This window comes from Plasmopara halstedii (assembly GCF_900000015.1).
Source record: "Plasmopara halstedii genome assembly, contig: Scaffold_1144, whole genome shotgun sequence".
In the NCBI taxonomy this organism is placed as follows: domain Eukaryota; phylum Oomycota; class Peronosporomycetes; order Peronosporales; family Peronosporaceae; genus Plasmopara; species Plasmopara halstedii.
The window spans coordinates 1-24,971 of record NW_020188059.1 but is presented as its reverse complement, the minus strand read 5'-3'; the positions used below and the strand labels follow the sequence as shown (position 1 = coordinate 24,971).

Here is a 24,971-nt window from a genome sequence, read left to right as displayed (position 1 = left end):
AAGCGATTCATGACTGCTACGAAGGTTTTCAGCATCGTACTTGATCTCTTTTCCTTCTAAGACAGACCTGATTGAAAAAAGAGACTCAAGTTGCTTCTCTTTCTTAATCAGCCAATCGAAAGCATAAAGCTGATTCAGAAGCGTAGCTAATTCTTTTGGAGTCAAGTCATTCCTCTCTTCATTTTCTTGTGTCTTTGCTTTTCCAGTTTCCAATTTTCTCAAAAAGTGACCATTTATTCGGCTATCACGATCGAAAGTATTGTGACGAGTCAAAGTCAAATGGGCCGAAGAGTTAGTCGAGACAACATTCACGATAAACAAGTCGAAAGTTGCCGCCATCACTAGATATTTATATACACGCATGGGTAATGAGAGGGAGAACGTTTATGGCCACAAGTATTTCGATTCACTAAAAAGGCCATTGAAGAAAACTTTTTCTCGATTTTTCTCATGAACTGATCAATTATTCATATGTGAAAATTCTTTTTTTTCCACGAAATTTAATTAAAAGCTTTCAGTCAGCACTACAGCCAACATGAATTTTCAGGAACTCGATGTAGCTTTTTAAATGTATTTATTGTTTGTGACTTGACCATGAAAGCAGAAATGAAAACTTAGTCAACATATTTCAATATTTTTTTCATTCTTTATAATAATTGCTTTGTTGGAAAAATTCGAAGTGCATAAAAATTTTATATTCCTGTCTTCGTCTCAATGTTGCCGTTATTATGCACAAGGACGTGTGTTCTGGTCGAGGGACATGATTTCCGGCTTGAATTTCCACGATGGAACCTCAACGTGTTATTAAACTTTATTTGTTGAAAGATTGAGCCCTCATTCAAGCAAGTGGAGTCACTACACCTTTTCCATCAGACTAATCTATGGTTGTTTATCGTACAGACAAATGTCAATCTTATGCATGTAAATTAGACAAACAAGCTACAATATCGTCTTTCAACAGTATCAAGCACCACCTCTTTCGCCGTTAATACTTGTTGCTTCTTGACACTGGATCGATCTTGATACCTGCTGCCTCGCTTATAGTATAACCATCTTGCCTTCTAATGTCTTCGTCACCCGGCATATCTACAAAGTGAGGCTTCGCGGATGAGCGGTGCTGAATGTCCACGTGTTTATGGTATTTGGCGTTGTTGGCTAATGCGATCGTACATTACGCTCATCACTCACGCAGCGACTCACTTTAATCTTGGCATTATCCAAGTCAAACGCGCGATAATTTTTGCTGAATCAGAAAATGTATTATATAAGCTCTTGAGCTCCAGCTCTGGTCTGTCTGCATCACCGACATGAGCGTAACACTGCGACTTGAACGAGCATACATGATCCTTTGGATGCTCCATCTTGAAAGCCACATTATACAGCGTAATGTTTGGATGGGATATATTTGTCGAGCAATTTTGAAGGGAAGCATACTGTGGGCTTATCTATGGTAGTTCTGTTCATGCGCTTCGCCACTCCATTCTGCTAAGGGCTATATGTATTAAAGCGCTGGCGGATGAACCCGCTACAACGACATATATCTACCATTCTCGTTCACGAAAGTCTCGTTGTCAGGTCTCGAACATTTCAAAAGAACAGCACATTGTTATTCGTAAGGTGTCAAAAAAAATCTTGAACTTGCAAGCTCTTTCACTCTTGCGGAACTTGCAAGCTCTTTCACTCTTGCGCAACTCGCAACTTATCGTGACATATCATCCACAAAAGTAAGAACATAGTTTGCACATCCCGAGGGAGTACGAATTGGTCCTATGATAATCTACCCTCTTCAGCACGAATATTGTTTCTACGATCGGTATTTGCTTATTTCCTGTTACAGATGGCACACGACGAACACAGAAGCTGTATATTTGTACTGCGTTCCGCAAACTTGCCAAATAACAAAACATTTCTGTCGAATCTTGAGATATCTATGTGTCGAATTCTTTCCGTACAAATTGTGCCGGTTCCTTTGACGAGTAGCTCTGCAGTTGTTAATTTGGTGCGTATATCAAAATTCTTGTGCAATTTCTACGGTGCGGGGTCATGTGGGATGTGGCGCCGCTGTCGATTTATCTCATTGTCTATCGTCCCTCGCCTAGAAAAAATACCACATCATCGCTACTGCATCGTTTTTCGGCCGGGTTGTTCCGCTTGATGTGATCGTCCTGGTCACAATTAAAGCTCTTGCCTTTGAATTCGCCGTCATTGCGAGGGGTGCACTTTTCCAAACGTAAATTCGTGCACCATTGAATCTACCAGCATTTTCATTTACGCCGATAACTTTTTCTGTAGCCATATTTCTGTGTAGCCTCCCCTTAAGTGCAAATAGCTTGATGTCCATCGCACTTTCTTCAATCGGTGAGAAAAATCATATGACGACATCAGACTGTTGGTAGCTGGCACGATTCGTCAAATCACTATCCCATTGTCTGGAATTCCGTCAAAAGAGTCCAAATGTTGCTTCATACTGGTACAACTCTATGTTTAAGTCGTACAGGTAAAGCGTCTTAAGAACTTGGGCAATGTCGAGCGGTCGTTAGAAGCGCTTTCTTTCCTCTATGGCGCTCGTGGTCATGTAAGAGCTAGACTTCTTACGCTATGAGCCCTTACGCCTTGGCGTCGTATAAAAACTACATCCCTTGATATAGTCCCATCCTTGATGGCCAAAATAAATACATAACCGCAGAAAACCTTTTTATTACCAGATTCATCCTCATATTGAGGACCCAGTGGTAGTAGTAACCACGCTATAGTGAACTCCAGTGCGCTTGTTCGCCATCATGGGTACGGGCGTTCTAGTAAATTAGGCAACAGCTTGAGCTGTTGATTTGTTCGTGAGACCCAAAGTGAAGGTGTTTATCATGATCCTGTTTTTCGTTCCAAAGGTGCCGATTATTCTACCGGTACTGATGTACGATTTGGTCTGTAAACCACTCAAACGAGGAGGGGGTGAGCTCTGGCTAGGAACCCCATGGTGAGCCTTGACAGCATGAAAAAGTAAAGATTGTCTTTTGAGCAAATTGAGCCCTCAATCAAGAAAATGGGGGTATTTATATTACCACAAGGCCAATCTGAGTTCGTTTCGCGAGCAAATGTAGACTTTATGATTGTGAAAAGATACATTAGCTGCAACATTGATCCCAACACTTTTGAGCGGCGTCATCTTAGCTGGTTGGTCGTTTGTCAAAGGGTCTCCCGTGCATTAAATTGCTGTAAATCTAATTGATAATTGAAAACCCGATACCGATATTATTAGTTACAAACGACATCGTTTGAGAATGCATTTGTGTGAAGCAACACCGGAATGTTTTCATATCACTACAACACGGAATGTTATGATATCGCTGGGTATGTGGAAACCTCGGTATGAAACAAATTCAATTGGTCATACATTCAGGTCGTGGAGCTAAGGCAATGATCAAGGTTGAACAAATGAAATAGTGTGCTAATTCGATTGCGCAACATATATTTTTGCATTATTTAATACCTTGGTTAACAGAAAGCATGTGGTACTTAAAGACATGTAGTTAGCAACCTTGGCGGGCAAGAACTGCTTTTCAAAGTACTGACAGGGGTTTGAAAGATATTCACTAATTTATTTATGAGCGGCAAAATCTTTCTCTGAATAAACATTCGATGTTAGCAATAAGTAAAGAAGTGTTATTATGGCTTAGTCGTCGGACAAGCAGCGAATTCCTGATGTCTTGATGCATCGTTACACCGAATGCAGATGATGAAAAGCGTCGTTATCGTTATTGTTGATCATGTTCGGGTCGCTGGAAATTTTACAACCTTATGATATAAGACAAAACAAACAGCACTCCCTGGGCTGCTGAAGTGCTAAACGCTTAACTTCCAAGCAATCATTCTGTTTAATGGTCGCTTTAGCCTTTCAAGTTAGCGTTGAGTCTCAGTTTGCGGAGTGGAAGATGTCTTACATGGAATATACTAACGATACGAAGCCTTCAACACTTATAAATGCCAAGTAGTCTAGCACGATCTCGACCATTCAAAAATACAAAGCTTGTTTGCATATGGCATTTTATCGCTAGCGAATTCAGCGCGGTGGTGTATAACTTTTTTTGTCACTACCCTTCTGGTCCTCCTCGATTCCAAAACGGGGTACTCGGTACATCGGGTTTCTTGTTCTGAATGAGACAGTCAACATTTGCTGATCGCCTAAACCAGAGTTTTCGCGCACCTTGTACAAAGGAAGCGTCGAATCGCAGACTCTGTGGATACTAGCGCATAAAGGACAGCATGTTGCTGCTGTCCCTGAATCAGTTCAAGTGAAACAGTCGAAATGTCACTTTTTACTTGGCATATACAAACACAACGCGCGACGTCGACGACGAAACGAGCATTCGTCTTCGACCCCACTTCGTGCTGAAAATTTGACTATGATCTTGCTGCTTTAACCGCGCTTGAATCTCAAATGTAGAACAAGAGCGCTAATGAGAAGCTTCACAGCAAATACTCCTACTGCGAGGCTAAAGTCCCAAGAGAGGGTGAATCTTTCACCTCACCAAATACTGGTTTCAATCTAGTACTAACATTTTTCTCCGCATACAAGTATTGCTCATCAAGCAGTGCCAGCGAAGAATATATCTTTTGTAAGGTTGTGGCAGCGTGTCGACTAATTCTGAAAGTCTCGACATACACTTAATCGAGACCTGATATATCACTTACACTAAGATCTCGAAGCGATTCAAAACCGGACCGCTGCTCCAGTGCAGAATGTCATTCAGCTACAGAGAGCTATTGAGACATTGTCTCGTCTTTGATAGCCTTGAGGAGCGCATTCATGGCGCAACTTCAATAAGCTATGCCGCCCAACTTTGCAATATTCCGTCTCACCTAGATCTACGACATCTACGAATCAAAAATCTAGCTTTAATGGGATGATGTCTAAAGCAATCAACGCTCTCTCCGAATCGGATCAAAATACCGGATATTTCTTGTAAGTCACACTAATCAAATGCTCTATATAATCTCGCCAAAACTGTATGTTTTTCTAAACGCTAACTATTTATCTCTTGATTGTCCACATCATGGTCATGCAAGGGGCGCTAAGGTAAGTTCATTCCTATCTCTGTGCGTCAATGATTCTCGTACTTACTTTCTCTACGTCTGTATATGTATGCGAACTCTCTTCACAACTCGTTGACACATGTAACAATTCAATATTCACACTAGTGCTTATCTTCGCGACACAGTCGGATTGTTTTCAGACCCTCTGCACGGCCATAGTTTCTCCCCAGTGACACTTCGCTTGCTATCAACGGTAGATCGTAGTTTACTCTGTTTTCGCGATTGTTTACTTTGTCACGAGCGGCTTTTGGCCATTATGAAGTCCAGCAATGACAAATCTAAAAGAATGCTGAGCTCTGCAGCTTTTACTGTCTCGATCATGTTTCCAACAAGTGTTTGTCAGTGTCTCAGCTGTGGCAAGTTTGCACATCGAGAGTGTCTAAGTGTTTCTCACTCTCATCGTCAATGTCGAGGCCACAAGAGTCTCATGCCACCATGTAGTCATGCTCCACCACCAGCAGATGCGATTCTCTTTCCTCCACCAGAAGCCACTTCTCAACGCATTCGTTTTGTCAAATTGACAACACAGAAGAAAGTAAGATCCAAGAGTATTGGAAAATTGCCAAGTTTTACGTTAGCAACGCTAATTGAAGAGCTCAATAGTAGTAGTGTTGCTGCTCGTGGAGCTACTTCCGTGGTTTTGACAGAAGACGGAACTACTACGCAGAAGAAACAGCAATTACCGAATTTTTCGAGATTTGCGAAAAAGCTAGCACCAGTTATAGCGGCTGGTGGTGTCGTAGGTGTAATGGCTATGGGACCTGCAGCTGGTGTTTTAGCTGGTTTAAACATGCTTGTCGCAAGTGTAGGAGCTGAGACAGTCATGGCAGGAATTGGACTTACAGCAAGTGCTGCTGCAGCAGCAACTGCAACGCATCAAAGCAACGTCAAGGCTACACAACGTCGTAAAGAACGTTTACGTAAAGGTGAATGGGCCATGGAGATTTGTTGGAACTGCAAGAAGAATTTTGATGGTGCACCGTCGGATGAAGCTTGTCGGAAAGATGCCGAATTTCTCCGACGATTTCAAATATTTGACTCATCTCTGAAAGTTAATGATAACTCCAAGGATGTTGTGCACGATAATTTGCCAGATGATGCTGAAGTGTATCGCTTTCTTTTTGGTGTCTTTGCTTCGCCAAGTGAGTTTTTAGGAAAAATGAATGTTCAACTTTGTGAAGCTTTTCGTAAACGATTTGGAGCAAGACACCAAAAAAGGCGACGAAGACCAAGTCTCACTGGAAATTCTATTGCTATTGAATCGGATGCTGCTCGAACAATGGCCAAAGATACTCTTCAAGATACGAAGATGTATGTAGCTCATGTGTTGGGTGCTACGTTGCAATGTTTTCCTAGTCTCGCTAGTACTCCACAAGCACTTAGTAGCTGCTCCCTTGCTGTTGAGCGAATTGTATACGCCGATATCCATGCCATGGTGTTCAGTGAATTTCAGTGTATTTTTGAGGACGCAGACTCTTCATTCGCGGATAATGTGGCGGATATCCGACGAGAACAAAAGTATCATTCCTCTGCTCTACTACACCATCACGTGGATGATACTAGTTTGAGTGCCGTGTTAGATGAAGACCTTCAAAAAGCTGAAGCTATTATGGTTGCAATGATGCACAAGACGTCGTCGCCATTGCTGAAGTTAGTGCTACTTTGTGACGCTTTTCGAAATATTTGTTGCTTTGCAGAAAAACTGCATCAGTCTACTTCGAATACCGACATGTTGATTCCAATCTTGTGTGCGTTTCTCGTCGAGTGTCCTCGAGTTTGTGGTCCAGGCCTGAATTTTGTCGCCGAGATTGCATTCATTTCGTTTTTCACGAATGGAGGTGGTAAAGGTGTTGAAGGGTATGTTTTGACTACGTTTCAAGCTTCAATCCAAGTCATTGCAGCAGTAGATTTGCCAAATGGACACGCAAAAGAACTCGAACTTTTTATCAACGACGACGAAAGCGAAAGTACAGATGAGATCAACGACGTTTTCTTTGATGCAGTGTCCTCTACAATAGAGTCTCAAGTGCACAGTTCGTAAATATAGAGTAAGGATTTCAAAACAGCTATCAAGACTGTGATGGACATTACGGAACGTTTCTTTAATATGTTAAACGTGTGGTGCATCTCAGCTACTTAACGCAGTTTCGTGACTTGTGGCTTGATTCAGTGGATTGCACCATCAGTATTAATCCACAACGAGTCAACCATCACTTTACTTGTTTTATTCTTCGATTTGCTGGATTCATGAGCTTGGAGCAACGGTCTTAATGATAAAAAAGTCTTGAAATTAATGAGATCACTATTTCTTTTACCCTCACGGTGACCTGTGCTCAACGTACCATCACTACGTACTTTCACTATCGAAAAAAATGACAACCGGTCTCTGGTCTCAAGAGGAACATGCAAACTTTCTTACTGCAATCAAACTCTATCCTCATGGTCCATGGCGTAAAATTGCGGAATATATTGGCACACGTTCTATCCGTCAAACACAGACTCACGCTCAAAAATACCATGAAAAGGTGGTGCGTCGAATGCGTGGTCTACACAAAGGACGTCGATCTTCTACTCGTAACGATCATCGCATTGATGATGACATGCTCGCCGCATGCAAAGTCGGTGAAGGGTTTGGCGTCGTTTTGCCCAAAGATGACAAAGCTAAGTCTTTATCACCGCAGCAATCATCAACAAGTTCCACATTTGGGCTCATGGTCCCACTATTAATGTCTTCGATGTCTGGCTCCATGAGTCCAAACGGTGTCGACTCAAATGACACAATCAGCGATTCAATGATTTCCTATCTACTCCCAACATATGACGAATCACTTGATTTCTTGATTGAAAATTTCGAGGTCGTGGAAGTTGAGATCCAGCTATAAAGATGCAGCATAAAACATAAAACGGAAATAATACAAATTTAAGAGTTTTAATAATATAGTATTCGTGATTTAAGTAAGTTGACATTACAATATATTTGTGTTGTGACGAGGTGCAAAACATTCGGATGACTGCTAGCTATCATTTCAATGTTACGAAATGCTGTAATTCCTAGAAGCACAAAGAGCCGCTTAACGTTTTGAAACGAGCGTTGGCGGCCTGAGATGTACAGCCATAAGTGATGGTTTCATGCGTGTCTTTGGGATCAACAAAATTACTCTTTCGACTTCTTCACTCAGTAGTCTGAAAATAAAACGAATGATTACCTATGTATTATAGTAGTCCAGATAGATAGCTTCATCTTATCTGACCAGATCTTGAAATCGAGAATAATAAGATTGATAATATATTTATTAAAAAAAAAACTTTCATAACAACAGATGGGGAGCGACAACGTAAACTACAAAGTAAAGTATTGAAGAAAGATACAATAACAATAAGGAGCAGAATTGTATTGAGGTGACGTGACATGCGCGGTCCCTAAGTGCTTTAGGTCAATGAACATTCCATCGCTTAAACTCACTTTTAAATTCGTTTGGGCCCTTGATCTCATATCAAAGTCGCCCGTCGGATGAATATGTTGATTTAACACATTCGTCATCCGTCATTTCACAATTCTCAGTGAGGGTCGCAAGTTTCCACCGCGTTATTCAACCACATTGGTTGACTATTCCTTTAAGAATACCGATCGACCAAATGAAGCACGGCATCTGGTCTGAAGATGAGCACGATCGATTTCTCTTTGCTATTAGAGAAAATCCTCGTGGTCCATGGGGCTGCATTGCCTCTGCTGTTGGTACACGCTCCATTCGTCAAGTGCAGACTCACACACAGAAATATCATGAAAAGATTATCCGGAGGGTGCGTGGACTACGGAAGGACCGCAAAACGTGGGCACGAGTAGAGCATCGTATTGATGATGACGTGCTCACTTTTTGCAACTTTATGAAAAACATGGGCAGCAATAAGGCCGTAGAAGGCGATCCCGACACCCTTGACCCCTCCTTAGTTGTCTCTCCTAAATCCGATGCAAGTCCCTGTACTGTTCCAGTGCAATGCCACTACTACAATGATCCAGTGGAGGAGATTGATGCAATTAAACAGCCATTGGCTACCGTATCCATTAGTCTAGCGGACTTACCACCATTAGAAGAAGCACTTGACTTTCTTATAGCGATAATGGAAGATTAATGCTCAATATTTTATCAGTACTCAATAGAATATTGGGTATTTCTACTGGTCAAGAGGCACAATATTTTCTTCATCAACCAGCAACGTGTAACTAAAGAACTGCAAATACTGCGAAAAAAACGCTCCTTCAAGAGTAATGAGCACTTTAAAAGTGTGTTCATTCCATGTGAACGTAAATTCACTGCCAGAATCCCACAATATATCCGAAACACTGCGGTTTTGAAACAAGATTTCGCCATCCATTAAGATAGAGCGAAAACCACCGCGAAGACCGTGCTGCAACTCGACGCAATGTCGATCGGCAGATCCTTCCATTTCAAAAACCCACCATACTTGTTTCCATGGAAATGTGAACAATAATGCACTAGCTGGATGCTTAATCTCCTCCAAAGTGCAATGCCACACAGTATTGCCATCATCCAGACTAAGTGTACCTTTTCGTGAAAGAGGTACACCTTCCCGACCTTGAGAACAGGAAGCCAATATATTGCGCGACTCAAACACCGACATTTGCAGAATGGTCTCTTCTGCCAATATTGTTCGACAAGTCTCATCCGGTACTTTGAACCATGTTCGATTTGGATGTCCAATACTGACCCAGCTCGGAGGCATCGCGTAGAGATTATAGAGCTCCTCAGATATTCGCACAAGCGTTCGAGGAGGACAATCTTCACTCTCGCTTGCAGTTTGCATGGCAAATATATTGCGACTAGAACGATGGCTTGTCAAACTACCGGTTCGTGATCGTGAGGGATCAAGCGCCACCCAACCTTTCTCTTTCGAAAGTCGTACGTATGTCTCTTGTGTTCGTGGTAGCGTGTACTCCATTTCAGCTGAAATAATAGTATTGGCAAACAAATACCGCACGATTTCGCTTGTTTTCTCAGGCGACAGAAGCACTTCTTTCTTCTCACTAATGACTCGAAAGAAGAATTTGCCATTTTTCTTCTCAGGATCTTCGTCCACAGCCTCAAGCATTTGATCTCCACTTGGTGTTTGATCAAAAAGCCAGCCGCTGCACGCACCATTTGCTGCTGGGTGTGATGCACTGGCTACTTTGATATACGTGATGCGACTGCCTGGTGGTGTATATTGCAAACTACTCTCAAATACAGTTCCAGCCGTCATGGGAGCCACACCAGGTAATCGTGGGCATTCGAAGTCGGGGGCTGAGCGTAAATACACCGGTACAAGGACACGATAAAACTTGGGTAAATCACGGGTTACGGCGTATCCTTGCACTTGTTCCAAAAGCAATGCATACGGCGGATGCAAATGCCGCTCGCAGATCCAACCTGCATCATGTCGGAGCTTTACGAAGCCAATCTCCGGTACATCCTGCTCATCATCGTCCGATACGGGTGGTGTTGCAGGTACGAGGCGCTCACTACACTCGATTAGTGTGTCTTTTAGCCTTTTCCGTCTTGTTGGAGGGCTGGATGGACTTGAAACTACAACTCGCTTTAGCCCTGGTGTTGAGAGTACATCGACATCGTCTAAAACCAGATAAAAAAGGCGTTCAACCTGGCGCACTTTAGGCTCTGGCATTGGCTCAAGTACCACTTGTCCGTCCATCGTCGTCTCGAAGATCCAGCCGCCATGACAAGATAAAGGTGCGGGTAAAGTTGTAAAAGCTTTTTCTACTGAATTGTCGTCAACTCCGACCTCTCCGCCACCAGCACTAAGTTTACGCTCGGTAAACTTTGGACTTGCACTTCCTGCATGACTTCGAGAGCAGCCACACCGCGAATTTTTATCCCTACACACTCGTACATATGTAATTTTGCTTCCAGGAGGCGTAAATCGTTGCGATGCTTCGACAATTGAATGTAATTTAAAGCCTTTCCCAGAACGCTGTGCCATTATATGCGGAGCCACTCTAATGCCGACTGGAATTTTGACAACAAAAAAGAAATGACCATACTCGATATTCGGCTCAGTGGCCAGTCGTTCCAGCACTTTAATTCCCGAGTTCAATGTCTCAAAAAGCCACCCATCTTCATACGCCAGTTTCACAAACGTCACTCCACTCTGTGGACAGCGATAAGTTTCATGACATTCAATAATCTCCTCTGCATTCTTAAAAACATGTCGTGAAATGACCGGTGACAATAAATCTGGGGCTCTTCGAAGCTCAATTGGTACCAAAACTCGATAGTAAAATCGGCCTTTGTTTACTATAGCTGTTTGAGATTCGGGAAGTGATTCGAGAAATTCTTTTTCCGTAGCAATACCAGCTTCTTTGGTTGATAACATCATGAATGCATCCTTCACGTGCGTCAAGCGAATAAACCACGTAGGAGCGTTCGATGCACCAACAAGACACTGTAAGCGTCCGTTGCTGGCCACGATTTCTTCTGGCATTTTCATGACGCTATAAGCTGGCGTAAAGCAATACAAAGCACTAAAATTAGCGCTCATATATGTCATTGACACTTCTGTCTTTACTGACCGTTGCGATCTTGCTGCATCATTTGTTGCCGATTGCGAGCAGATGATGTGCGTCCATTACCGAGCTTGGCCAATTCTTGTATTCGCACGACCTTATAGTCGCTTTCGGCCAATGACGATGCACGGCGTCGTATATCGTCAAGATCAGTAGCTTTCTCGCCACTCTCAGCTGCATTTTCACTTGTGGATGTATCTAAGCCACCAAAATCAATTGTGTAGAGTTTTGCTTCTTGTAATACGCGGTAGAAGCGTGACTCTTTCAGTATCGCGTTGCGTAGCGTGCGAGCAGCCGATGCAACACGATTGTGTGTCGTAGGGGGCAATTTGCTTTCACCCGAAGCATTTAAAGCTGCTAAAGCTGCTTTCACATCCTCTTCATCGCTTTTTTGAGGGATCAAACGCCCGTAAAACGCTGTGGACGCAGACACAGCGCCTTGTGTGCGCGCCTCCATTTTGTATCACGGGGGGTCAATAGAGTAAAGATAGCTCATTTATTGATGTGTTGTACGTAACTAAGTAAATGATATATTATTATAAGTCGGTGCGCTCACCTGCAACATTAGACATGGATGAAGTATCAGGGAGCGAAGTTTTATCACGGGCCGAGATTTCCATATCCTGCATGACGCTAGAAAGCGAAGCCTCAGCACGCACTTGTTTCGTCTTCTGTTGTTGTTTGATGCGCCCTAATAAATCAGGAAGGTATTCGTTTTCATATTGCTTTGCAGCCTCATCAATAGCAGCAAAAAATTCAGGCATACCCTCGCCTGTTGCAGCTGACACACCAACGGATGTGAGATTATTATAAAACTCTTCTAATACAAGACTAAGAGAGCGCGAGAGGTTGCCCATGTAGCTGTCATCTTGCACTTCATCAAGCGCCGTTTGAAATGCCTCAAAATCTGTCATCCACTCAACTGCAAAGTCATGGCGCATGACGTCAATCTTGTTGAATACCACCACAAAGGGCAATTTCAACTTGTAAAGAATACTGCATGCGTACAACATGTTGGACATAAATGTGTTTGGGCTTGCTGTACGTGGTGTATCCACGACGTAAACGATGACGGATGGAAAGGTTGATGCTAATGATTCCGTTATGATCTGACCCGATGCGGACCACGTGAAAGCTTCAATTTGTCCAGGCGTGTCCACGATCGCATAACTAGCAGCAATAAGATGATGCAAGAAAGTTAGTACTTTTTTCGTACAGCTAGTGACTTTGCTCTATATAGCATACTCGAGATCACTACTACGCTTTCCCACGAGGTCGATAACCTGATCGAATCGCGTTGCAAAGAGGTTAAGCGACGTCATAATGGCACCATTGGGGCCGAGTCCATACTCTGTCATAACCTTCTTATAGTCCACAGTGTCACGAATATCCACATTGGCCGTATACCCAGTCTTTCGCACTGCCGGATCAAGGTTAATTACGTAATTGCGTAGACCAGAGTCCACACCGTAGGCTGCCAGTCGCTGCATGAGCGTTGTCTTGCCGCTTCCAGCCATCCCAATCACTAGAATTGTCACAGGCTTTGGGTAGAGTGTTGGTAAGGTCGGATCTGCAGCTGCAGTAGCGTACACATCGGCAGGTGCTGGAGGCGGTACGACATCAGAGGTCGCTGAATGGTCTGCCATCGAACTTGGTGGTTGATATGGAAGGAAAATAGCCTCGAAATTGGGTCATTGACCTTAATTTGTAGTAATCAGATAAATGTATTCAGTATAAAAAGATATTATATGGTATGTTTCAAGAATGTACGTCTTCTGCAAACGTTGTCTATCTAATGGCTCGGCTAATATTGCCGACGTTGCCGATTAACTTCTATCAACTATAATGTGTATTTCTGATACTTGCGCAAAATCTTTTCCAGTTCGTAATGCACTTCACTGGCGCTAGGGCGCGCTCTCGAGTCCAGATTTACACATGCAAGGCCGAGATTTACAAGTGCTGCGGGTGCTTTCGACGAAAACTCAATTCGAATGCGTCCTGTTGCCACCATCTCAGCTAATCTCGTCTCCGTCACTTTTTCGCCACTTTCGGACGTCATGAATTCGATTACGCGTGCATATGGAGGCTGGTGCGAGTCCAATTCTGACAGGACCACTCCAAACGAGAAAATGTCGGCGCTCGTGTCGTAACGTTTACCCATCATAACCTCAGGTGCCATCCAGCGCCGTGTACCTACACCAGCCGTCATAGTATCAACAGTCCATTTTCGCGAGACACCAAAGTCTGTGAGCTTTGCATCCCACTTTTCCGTTAACAATACATTCATCGACTTGAGGTCACGATGCAGTACAACTGGATCAAGAGAGTGTAGATACGTTAGTGCCTGTGCAATATGTTGTGCAATTTTGGCTTTATCTTCATCAAAGCCTGCTGGTCGATGATCAATGCGATGAAAACGCTGCAGCAATGAAAACAAATCACCACTAGGCATGTATTCAGACACAGCGCAGAGATCACTGAGTGCGTCCCAGGCGACACCAATAAAGCGGACGATTCGAGGATGTTCAATAGTTGCCATCATTTTAATTTCTGCGAGAAACATATTAATCTGGCCCATATCCTTCCTCTTATCAAGCAATAGCATTTTGATAGCAACGCGCTCGCCGCGATATTGACCGTGATAGACTACGCCATGTCCACCTTCATTAAGAACTTCCATACATACAAGCTTTTCCATAGGAATACGAGCTGCCAAAATCGTTTCATCTTCCCATAAACTTGAATTGCTTTTGTTTATTGGCTCTGCACGCAAAGTCGAGTCGAGGTTTCCCGTACTATCGAGATCGACTGTCCTATCTAAGTTAGTATCACTTTGATCCTCTATATCAGACGATGGTGCATGAGTATTCCACATAATTGCGGCGGGGAGAGCGTTTGGAGCAAGAGTGTACGAAGCGTCGAACGACGGCGATCGTGGCATTTGTTTGCGCCGGCGATATAGATAGAAGGCAAACCCTACGATCAAAAGGACTAGAAGAACTGTCCCGAAAACAATTCCGATAATGGGACCGACACCGATGCCTATAAAGTAAAAGTGTTGGTTTAATTGCTATTTCAAAAGTCGTCAAAGTCACTGTCAATCTCACCTTTGTCACCAACATCCACAAGGGTAACTCCGGACGATGAATCATTATCACCAGAGCCAGAATTCACATTAATGATGACCGTTGCTGTTGAATTTGCATTCGCAGTAGGTGGCCCTCGCGCTGAAGTATCAGTGATACCATTAGTATTTGAAGTCGATTCTGAAGGAGTTACTTGTAAAACGGTATTTGTTGTTCTCTTTCCAGGTACAGATGTGATTGCAGTAGACGAAGATGTAAGTCCTGAATTTGATGGTATTGTAATTGTTACCGGTGCAGATGGAGGTGATGACGTTCCTGCGTTCGTCTCCGTCGATGGTGTCTGAGAAGTCGGAGTGGATGTCCTACCTGTTGGTGTAAATGTCTGCGATTGCATTTGATCAGCCGAACCTGCCGTATTGACAAGCGACATGGCACTCAATACTAGCAACTGTACAAGCGACAATTGAGCTCGATGTAGGTCCAGCGCGTTTCGAACTGGACTAGATTTCCTTGGAGGATGAGAGGGATGCTTTACAGAAGCGACAGTGGAAAGCCTACATGTACATATGTCTGAAGGTGGCTGCGCAAATGACCACAAAAGAGCTTTTAGCGATAGGGCATGTGGTACCTGGCCTGAGAACACATTTTTAGAAATAAAAAGTGCTGTGATTTGCTAAATGAGCTCTTTTTCGAATCTAAGAAATATTACACTTTTCACTTTGACTTATACTATCATTTAAGCTATGGAATAGTACTCTATTTTTGAGTATTTTGCTATCTATCGTGTAATTACATCAATACAGAGAGTTGGGTTCAGCTTGATGTCATTTTAAACTGAACATAAAGTGATTTTCCTACGATGCGACATTGATCAATGTATCAAATCTAGTCGACGCGATCTAGTATTAATATAGCTGGTAAGCTATTCTACTAGTCCAACATGATATAAAGAGATTTGCTGATTACATCAAGTGAAAAAGTTTCGCTCTCCACCGAGATCTTTCTCACTTTTTTGTTCACAATTTTCACTCATTTTATGCTATATTTTATAAAAACAAGTTCCTTTTGACAATAACTTTCGGTGTGATGACTTTTGATAAGGGAGAACAGTTACTCGAGCAGTGGTTGGCATAGTGCAAAGTGACCATAATTATCGCAGCCATAGCGGGGATACGAGTGGTCATGGCAGTTATGATGGGGACCTTGAGCTTACTTAGGACCGAGTCGACGAGATAGCCTACAGTCGTTCACGTGGCCTGACTAAAGATTCATCAGGGGAATCAACTGTAGTGTCGCGCTTGCGGACATTTCTCGCGAGCACTGGACTGCGTCACGAAGGTCATCTGTGTCACTATGGACGGTGGTCTTGTGATCCTGAACCACGTCAAGAATCATTTTCATCAATCAGCTACGTCGCTCGCACATATCTTTCGCTGGCAAGGACCCCAGCCACGCGGACTTGTTAGTACCTCTCGATATCCCAAATAGCATCAGACATCAAGCCTGGTGCAAAACGGAGCCGCGTATCGTGATGAAATACGCATTTGGAAATCCAGCGACCAGCGCCGCTCGAGCCATCGAGTGGAGGTGAACCATCACGGTGAAAACTTGTATCTCGTCCGTGGGGGGGGTCCGGTTTTGGAGAAGTTTGTAGAAGAAGGTAGATGTGAGGTGAATATTTTTTGGTCCTTAATTCGCAAACGAGTAGTACGGCCTGTGCCAGTAGTCGAACCACTTAATGGTAAACGTGCACGATGCCTTTTTGCTACCTCCAAACCACTCATTTTATATGCAAGGCTTACTATACCAGATACAAATGCAGCTTAAGCCTATCAGCGGCTGCAGTTGCGTTCGCAATCACTTACCGTAGGTTGTCTGTAAATATTGTGTTCGATATCATCAACAGACACGTACCGAATCCCTGCGACGACATCCGAATGTTTAATGGTGTAATATCATACCTTTTACTCACCACTAAAGCTGTGTGTGCTTGACACGCTGTCCAGTTGCACTCCGAAGAAGCTGAAGTATCGTGGCTCTTTTAAGGCTTCGTCACCCTGTCTGCCAGTTGCTTAATTATGCCGATATACTTCCCACACTTAAGCTATAGCCACATTTTCTCGAACGAAGTGGTGGTGAATGTCGACATGCTCCGTTCGCGCCTTTAGCTTACGTTATTTGCCGGCGCATTTGCTCTTAATGTCTTCCAAGACCAAAGTTGCCCTTAATTGTTCGTGGCCGAGGTCTTTAGTATGACCCGCACCCATAAAAGTTCTTGGTCCACAAGCTTAACGCCATGAACTCAGCTTCTACTGAGCTAGAGAGTCACGGTGTACTAATATCTGGACTTGAAAATCACACTCGGATCCCCATCATAGCCATAGCTACCGTCGATCGTCAATGTTGCTTTCCCAATCAGCATGCGTATGAACAACGACGTTCAATTCAGTCATGCTTCTCTTGTAAACTAGCTCGTCCACTTGTGCTGTCTTGAGATATCGTAGCACGCGAATAGCAGCTTTCTAGTGTTGTAGTCCTGATTTCTCTAAAAATCGATCCAAATGAGTCACGACGTATGCGACGACAGGGTGAGTACATGTTGTGATGTAAATAGACACCCAATCAGCGACCTGTATGGCTTAAAGCGCATCTCGGCTCAGCCAGAGGCTGCATCATTGACAGCTCCAAGCTTGATTCGCACGGATTCTCGACGGCCTTGGAGTTTAGTTGGTGAAATCGCACCACAACATTGGTAATATAACGAGTCTGCTTGGCCATAAGGGTATTTATCGTCTTTTCATGATCAATCTCCATTATAAATTTGACTTGGCCAAGCTCTTTCATCTCAAACGCCTTCTAAAGCTTCAGATTGGCTTCTTGGATTTTGCTGCTTTATTTCGCTGCAATAATCATGTCATCGACAAACATACGTATACCAGACCTGCAGTTGTCCTCCTGACATATACACAAAGATTGGCTTCGCAACTCTTGAAACCGATATGCACGAACCTCGATGTATTTTCTTGTTCCATGCGCCAGCTACTTTCTCAAGGTGATATGTTGCTTTGTCGAGCTGATCTACAGAACTCTTGCTGCATGCAGCACCATGAGGTAGTTCATGTAAACACGTTCTTCAAGATCACTGTGTACAAAGGCGATGTCGGCATCCAGCTGCTCGCTTGCAAAATCTGAATTACAATAACGGCTAGCGCCACGCGAAGCGAATTCATACTGGCCACTGGAGAGCACGTATGGAAGAAATCAACTCAAAACTTTTGCTTGAAACCCTCTGCTACCAACTGAGCTGTGTATCTGACAACTTCATCGCTTTCGTTACACTTTTTCGCAAAGACCCACTGACACCCAATTGTTCGCATTTCTTTCGTTCCTGGATTCAATGTCGTCGATCCACTAAGCTCGTGCGCCTTTATCTCAGCTATCATATCCTCCAACCATTTAGGTACATCATGGCTATACATGGACTGCTGATATGAGGTTCGCGCATCATTAGCATCACCAACACTTGCTGCATATGCTAGCACAGCTTCAGCAATTAGTCCATCTTCATCCAATCCTGATATTTTAGATAATGGCGGTTAGAAATGATCGTCATTGTGAGTATCGTCAATCGCGTCCACTTGATAGTCTCCAATTTTTTCACGTTTGTCGATCTTGGATCTGTCGAGCTGAGTTTTATTTTTGCTGTCACCCAACAGCATGACTGGGCTGTGCTCACGGTGCCTTCCTTCACTTCCGGATGATACACCATGCTATTACTCGTCATCGGTCTTCTTGTTCGATGAATAGCCGAGATTTCCAGACCAGTTGATGGAGGTTCTGTATGAAGATCACTCATCACAAAGTCCTCGCTATGCTCCTCTTCTATCATACCGGTTTTGTAATGCTATTTCACCACTACACTCACATTACCAAGTTGAGGCTCTACAAGAAACCAAGCTTTCAAGCCGACAAATACACCATGACAATGACTACTTTCTCCATACTGCGGATGCCCACGCACGTTCATTCTGGTCCCAAGATTCTTCAGGAAAGTTTGACTCCCGAAATGGTGTAAAACGTCTCTTTGATAGTGTACACCCATTTCAACACCTTCAAGACGAGTCTTCACTCTTTTGCAATATTGCAGTATTGTACATTCGTTATATGGTTGTCAATGCCAATTTAGGACATCCCCATATCTACTTCCATGTGGTGTATGGACCAGTCCGTCCCGTGCAGCGTTCTTCTCAGTCTAAACTTGCCACTTTGATGATTCCTCGGTCCATATAGCCATGGGTGATCTCAACGTGGTTATCGATCCCGATTTGGACAAAGCCTCATCCGGAGCCACTTATCACGAAGCCGGCCGAGCTGAGCTCTTTGACTGGATGATCAGCCTCGGGCTAGTCAATTTTTGGCGTCTAATAAAATCCATATAGCCGCGGAATTACGCGCCCGGGCTCTAAGAATCATACCGACTACTGCCTTGCTTCTATTGACTTCAAAGAAAAGTTTATTCATTCGTCAATAAAGTTCCGGAGCAAGAAATTTGGCAATGCAGATCACACTCCAGTCGAATTCACTAATACATCTGACACCATACCAACGGACAAGTCGTTACCTTGTCAGTGCTCGCCTTGGTTACTGCATTGCGAGCGAATACAAATCAACTTCTTATCAACCTCAACCGTTTGGCTGCCACACTCGACCCAAACAGGAACCCATGTTGTTTGTTAGACGAGCACAAACGACGGGGTCGTATCTTTCTTCGTCGAGAATGTATAAGGCGGAAAGGTGCTACAGCCGCTCAGCTTCGGCTTCTACTCACTTCTTCTCGTGATTGCAAAAAATTCTATGCGCTGGACCCAAGTGATTACAATCGAGTTCAAAGGGACACCTCTCGACAAGCCTATTTGGATTATTTTACAGCAATTCTTGAGCGAAACACTGTTTCAAAATTTGATCGGAGGTCAGTTCCGGTGAGAACTCCCCAAAACACTTTTTCCGGGCTCCAACTGCGACGGGACTAAAGGTATCGATTTCGTCAGTCGGTACGCCCTTGTAATTGTCAAAGGACCCCGCTACCGTCTTGTCGGCCCATCGTCGATATTGGGACACGATCTTACAGTCGGATGATCGAGACCTCCAGGTCGAATCTCAGCACTTCGACACATCCATCGGAGTCCAAGCCGATATGCTCGATGCACCGTTTACGGCCAATGATTTCTTCTTTGCTACCAGGCATACCGCTCGAGGGAATTTTCCGGGTCCTGATGGACTTTCAGCAGAATACTACCAGCTCATTCCCGACCAATGGGTCTTGGAGCTGTTTTATGCCGCCCAATTCCGGAAGGGTCCCATGGCCAAGTTTCAACGCCGTGCCTATATCTCTCTCCTTTTCAAAGAGGCTCTCGCTCGGGCCCCAAGAATTACCGACACTTGACTTTGCTGAATCAAGATGTTAAGTTTGGCCCAAAAGGCATTAGCCTATCGTCTCAATCAAGTTCTACCCATTATACTGAACGAAGACCAATTTGGAATTGTGCCTGGCAGTGACACCCGGCATGCTCTTCGCTAATTCCACGGTTTATTGGATCACTACCGGAAACAAGTTCGAGAGCTCCAGCCGGAGCTATTTGCCTCGACTCACCAACGCCTTCGACAGTATCAATTGGCATGCCTTAGATCAAGTTCTTACTCACTGGGGTTTCGGGTGTAATTTTCAACATTGGGTTGAGACATTCTATCACGATTCCCTCGATCAAGTGTTGATCAACTCTTCACGCTCAGACTTCTTCAGCTTAGGCGCCGGCGTTCGTCAAGGCGACCAATTATCCCCAGGGTTATTTGTGCCCTTTATTGAGCCACTACTCTGCTATTTACGGGCTACTTGTGCCAACACAGCCATCACAATCCGCACCACGTCTCACCATATTCTCAGCTTCGCCGATGATGTCACTGTTTGGTTAATAACCGCTCACATACTCATTAATTTTTATGCCGAGTTCACGACTTTGTACTGCGACTGGTATGCGGCTTAACGTGGACAAGACGGTAATATTTCCGTTCAGACCATGGACGTCCGCGGATTTCGAGCTCCTAATCCAACATTATGAGTTAAGTGTTTGCTTTAAAAAATGGCGAAGATACAACGCTTCTCGGTATTGCCGTTGGGCCAAGCATTGTCCGTATTTTCAGCTAAACCAACTTCTCGTCCGCTTTCAGAAACTCTGTGTTACTTGGAGATGGAGCGCCCGCACCCTTTCGAATAGAGTGCTAATTTTGAAGACCATTGTTTTGCCACTATTTGGCATTTTAGGGAACAGTCTCTGTGTCTAAACCAGAGCTCCTCAAGTTCAAACCGCTTGTGCAAACCTTCGTGAACTGCACACTCTCAACCACTGTGTCCGACCCTGCAATGCGCAGCCACTTTTCGAGCTCATGGCATCCGGTTGGTGATTTGGCAGGCGGACTTGACTTGCCCTCCGTTGCTACCTCGGTGAAGCTACTTCACGCAAACCTCATACGTCAGCTAATACGTCAAACCCGACAGGATTACTCGACTCTGCCTAAATGGTTTATCCCGGCTCAAACGTTGATTGATGATGCATTGAATATCCAAGGCTCCGGTTCGGATTTTCTTATATTCCACTTTCCCACCTGGCATCAATCAAACTCACGTCGAAACGCCGCTCCCGCATATTGGAGGGCTGCTAGTGTTACACGGAGCTCCAAAATCATCGTCAAGCTCCAATGTTTGGGCCTGGTTCTGACGAAGCTTACATGGCCTACTTGGAATAATGTATTTCTCTGTTTTGCGAAAGCCAACCATACATTAGCGCTACCACATCGTTGAGTGCAGCTATCTAAGCTATCAAGATCTCTTGCGAATTTTAACTTTACGCTCTGTTATTAGCTGGATTCCGGTTGAGTTAACTCGCTGAGAGTCCCTCGCTTGCTATTCTATCAAGCCCGGACGCTCCATGACTTCAGTAGTCCAAAAACTTTCCACGATACTCGAGGTACCACTACACTATCAGAACATCACGATTTTTCCGCTGCCGCCTGAAGCATTGGTTTATGCGCTACATGTCTGGACATTTGACGGTTACGACATTGTTTATGCCTCAAACACGGTTATTATGCGCCTTTAGCTGGAACACGACCATCCCCCTAACGCTTTTTCGGCTTTCAGCTCCGGGCGTGGTTATCACCTCTTTCTTTTGGTCGCTTGAGCGATTTCTTCAACGTGGCATTCTCCCCGTTTATTCCGATTCCCTGTTTCGCCTACTACTCAATGGCCTAGCTTTTCGATACAAGTATGGTTGGCACACCGACGTTACAAATTTGTGTTTTTCATGATTGTACCATTTTGGAATCTCCGCACCATCTCTTCTGGGACTGCCCTATGGCACAACGTTTATGACGACTGTTTCACTCACCGTTTTTGCGCCTATTTGAGTTTGCGTTTGATTGACCCCAAGTTCTCTTCCTTCAATAAGTAACTATCAGCAGTCCGACAAGCTTTTTATGGCTCGCACACGCCTATTCGACTCTATGAACACTTTGGCTTAACCGCAACGAGGCAATTTTTGACGCCATACGTTACAGTTCACGGAAGTCTACCGCCAAGTTTTAGTGATGGTTCATCTCCACATTCTGCTTCTGTTCAAGAAGTTGACTAAATCACAGAAGCATGCCAATGTACGACTCAAGACTCATTTAGCGCACAATAGTATCAAGACTTCAATGTCGATTCATTTCATCTTCTCGCGGAATAACCCTGACGTCATAACAAAACAAGTCCCAGCTTTACTTCTTTACGCTCGCCTTTATCATAAAGGTACCAAAGGATCACGTTGCACCTTCATTCAAGTCAACCATGCACCTTCCCTCTTAGCAAATGGTATCTGCCATTTGTACAAATCAAGTTGCGCCTTCATACTAGTCAACAATGTGCCCTCCCAAAAACTAGACTATCGACAATTGAAGGGTTGTTTTTTTCCTACACAAATTAATACGCAGTATAATGATACATATTAACCTGTCAGAGGTAATAAATTTAATAAAGTGTGATTACTGTTCAAATCAACGATTGATGGGATTTGAACCCACCGATGAAAGGATGATCCAATATACAGTCAATTATTCAGGTATGCGGTTCTACGATCTGTACAGCATGTAACACAGCACCAGACTCTATATTCAGTTCCGAATACTCGGCCTCGGGACTTTGTCTCGACAAACTAAACGAGTTTGTATCTTTTCCGACGTGAGAGGTGCATGATGCACAGATGTTACGTTCGACTCCTCGTTGTATTCATCTCAATATTAACACGCCACCTCATCCCCTCTCATGCCATGGAACCCAGAAAAATAATCAACTTTACATCAGAAGCAGAAACAGGTTCTCATCTACCAGTAAACGATTCGTTCGTATTTGACGGAACTACTTCTGATATCGCTCGACAGCTCTATCTTCGTCATGCAGCAGGGGATTCAATTGAAAAGTGTGTACCAAATACCATCCCAAGCACTGTAACTGCGCGACTTGCACCATTTAATATCTCGTTTGAAAATCTTCCTGGCTTGTTGCAACGAGCATTGCTATGGGACTCAGGTTTTGTCATCTCGCCTGAAAATGATGCAGTACAAATTTGGACACTTGGTGGCCGCTCAATGGCAAATTTGGCTATTTCAAGGATAGAATACCATACAACAGGATGCACCGCTTTAAACTGCAGTCAACCGGACGATAGAATGTACAATGCGAATGATAATTGTACAGGAACACAGATTCTAACGGCAGCTAAGTGTTTAATGGACAATTTTGACTCGGATACAAGTTCGCATGTTGCAATGTGGTCAGATGGAGGAGACGTTACGATGATTCCAAATATTCGAGCAGTTAAACATGGATGGGTGGAGACGGCAACAAATGACTCATTCTTAGTCTATGCGGTGCATACAATGAAATTAGATGAAGAGCCAGCGTATGGCATGTGTAATACACATGGATATGGATCACTAGTTGTACCATGCTATCCAGTGAGTAACACCTCAGCTGATGTTGTAGCAGTCATGTCAGTGCCAGTCTTTACGCCATGGGTGACTACGTGGATAAAGCAGTATCAACCAAAGTCTAATACTTCCGTTAACAGCAAGTCTGACGATAGTAGATTTAATATGTGGCTATTAGGTCCGATCATACTAGGCTCCTTACTGGTATTTCTACTGCTCGTTTTCTTTGTCTACAAGAAACGCCAACGACTGCCATCGATTTATATGCCACGTTATTCACCTGCAGAGAGTGATTGCAGTAGGAAATCAAAACCTCCAGGTCCGCTCGTCGCACCTCGTCAGCAAGAGAATAGAACAAGTCTTCGTCGTACTGAACAAGAAACAATTGGAGATTTTGATCGCACGCTTCACTTACCTGGTCTTAATGACAGTCCGATCGAAGAGCAATCGCCCATACTAGAAGAGACTCCTCCACATTCACGTCGAAAAACTGCACCAGCTTTTATAACTTCTACTCTTGCAGCACGAAGCAGTCAATTAGCTGCTCAATTAAATGCATTAACATCACGAAGAGGCTCCGTACCATCAGCTTACACTTCAATGGAAGAAGCTCAAGCTCCAGCGACGACTCGTGCTACACTACAAACATTGATGCCGACGGCTCGCCAAGCTTCAGCTCGAAGAATTGTAGTTCGCCCACGTCCATCGTCTAGTCCAGCTGTTCGTTTGTCTTCAGCACAAGAATCAACTTATCGTCGACGTCCATCATCTGCTCAGACACTTGGTCGTCCTTCTTCTGCTCAGACACTTAGTCGTCCTTCATCAGCTCGCAGTTTGCGTCAATCAGGTCTCTCTCTTTCTCGTCGAAGCTACTCGGATGTTTGGAGTGATCGCTCGTCGGTGCAAAATCAATCAGGAAGCCACTATTTACCGACACTTCGAGAATCCATCTCGATGTCTCCGATTCAAAATTATATGCCATCGATCCGAGATTCAATTCAAGCTGACCTTGAATCTATTCCAGCTCTACGTGAGACTTTCTCCCGCTACTCTGCTGCAGACAATGTACAATACAAACTCACAACAGACTCCAACCTTGTAGGTAAGCGCATTGCATGGGAGCGTATTGAAGTCGGTCCACTGCTATCCCGTGGAGCTTTTGGAGAAGTGTGGGCATGTCGCTATGCTGGTAAGAA

The 24,971-nt window shown here is 44.0% G+C and overlaps 10 protein-coding genes across 10 annotated transcripts; 4 read left to right on the top strand and 6 right to left on the bottom strand.

Annotated features, from left to right (window-relative positions):
- Positions 1 to 40: 40 nt before the first annotated feature.
- Positions 41 to 339, bottom strand: PHALS_00570 (uncharacterized protein; the record flags this gene model as incomplete). The annotated part of the gene is made up of 1 exon (XM_024730368.1): positions 41 to 339. A coding segment is annotated over one exon (299 nt), but the record flags the coding sequence as incomplete, so codon positions are not given.
- A 4,712-nt stretch (positions 340 to 5,051) lies between these two features.
- Positions 5,052 to 7,132, top strand: PHALS_00569 (Vacuolar sorting protein 9; the record flags this gene model as incomplete). The annotated part of the gene is made up of 2 exons (XM_024730367.1): positions 5,052 to 5,074; positions 5,197 to 7,132. 2 exons carry the CDS (start codon positions 5,052 to 5,054, stop codon positions 7,130 to 7,132), a joined length of 1,959 nt encoding a protein of 652 aa, XP_024580651.1.
- Positions 7,133 to 7,463: 331 nt separating this feature from the next.
- PHALS_00568 (myb-like dna-binding) lies at positions 7,464 to 7,973 on the top strand (the record flags this gene model as incomplete). Its single annotated transcript, XM_024730366.1, has 1 exon — positions 7,464 to 7,973. One exon carries the CDS (start codon positions 7,464 to 7,466, stop codon positions 7,971 to 7,973), a length of 510 nt encoding a protein of 169 aa, XP_024580650.1.
- A 754-nt stretch (positions 7,974 to 8,727) lies between these two features.
- PHALS_00567 (myb-like dna-binding) lies at positions 8,728 to 9,222 on the top strand (the record flags this gene model as incomplete). Its single annotated transcript, XM_024730365.1, has 1 exon — positions 8,728 to 9,222. The coding sequence occupies one exon, from the start codon at positions 8,728 to 8,730 to the stop codon at positions 9,220 to 9,222; it is 495 nt and encodes a 164-aa protein (XP_024580649.1).
- A 42-nt stretch (positions 9,223 to 9,264) lies between these two features.
- Positions 9,265 to 12,125, bottom strand: PHALS_00566 (uncharacterized protein; the record flags this gene model as incomplete). The annotated part of the gene is made up of 2 exons (XM_024730364.1): positions 9,265 to 11,603; positions 11,675 to 12,125. 2 exons carry the CDS (start codon positions 12,123 to 12,125, stop codon positions 9,265 to 9,267), a joined length of 2,790 nt encoding a protein of 929 aa, XP_024580648.1.
- Positions 12,126 to 12,204: 79 nt separating this feature from the next.
- On the bottom strand, positions 12,205 to 13,314 carry PHALS_00565 (xpa-binding protein expressed; the record flags this gene model as incomplete). Its single annotated transcript, XM_024730363.1, has 2 exons — positions 12,205 to 12,838; positions 12,914 to 13,314. The coding sequence occupies 2 exons, from the start codon at positions 13,312 to 13,314 to the stop codon at positions 12,205 to 12,207; spliced, it is 1,035 nt and encodes a 344-aa protein (XP_024580647.1).
- A 194-nt stretch (positions 13,315 to 13,508) lies between these two features.
- Positions 13,509 to 13,877, bottom strand: PHALS_00564 (tkl protein kinase; the record flags this gene model as incomplete). Its single annotated transcript, XM_024730362.1, has 1 exon — positions 13,509 to 13,877. One exon carries the CDS (start codon positions 13,875 to 13,877, stop codon positions 13,509 to 13,511), a length of 369 nt encoding a protein of 122 aa, XP_024580646.1.
- Positions 13,878 to 14,070: 193 nt separating this feature from the next.
- On the bottom strand, positions 14,071 to 15,184 carry PHALS_00563 (tkl protein kinase; the record flags this gene model as incomplete). Its single annotated transcript, XM_024730361.1, has 3 exons — positions 14,071 to 14,087; positions 14,111 to 14,710; positions 14,776 to 15,184. The coding sequence occupies 3 exons, from the start codon at positions 15,182 to 15,184 to the stop codon at positions 14,071 to 14,073; spliced, it is 1,026 nt and encodes a 341-aa protein (XP_024580645.1).
- A 3,166-nt stretch (positions 15,185 to 18,350) lies between these two features.
- On the bottom strand, positions 18,351 to 18,643 carry PHALS_00562 (uncharacterized protein; the record flags this gene model as incomplete). Its single annotated transcript, XM_024730360.1, has 2 exons — positions 18,351 to 18,440; positions 18,491 to 18,643. The coding sequence occupies 2 exons, from the start codon at positions 18,641 to 18,643 to the stop codon at positions 18,351 to 18,353; spliced, it is 243 nt and encodes an 80-aa protein (XP_024580644.1).
- A 4,472-nt stretch (positions 18,644 to 23,115) lies between these two features.
- Positions 23,116 to 24,964, top strand: PHALS_00561 (tkl protein kinase; the record flags this gene model as incomplete). The annotated part of the gene is made up of 1 exon (XM_024730357.1): positions 23,116 to 24,964. A coding segment is annotated over one exon (1,849 nt), but the record flags the coding sequence as incomplete, so codon positions are not given.
- Positions 24,965 to 24,971: the final 7 nt, after the last annotated feature.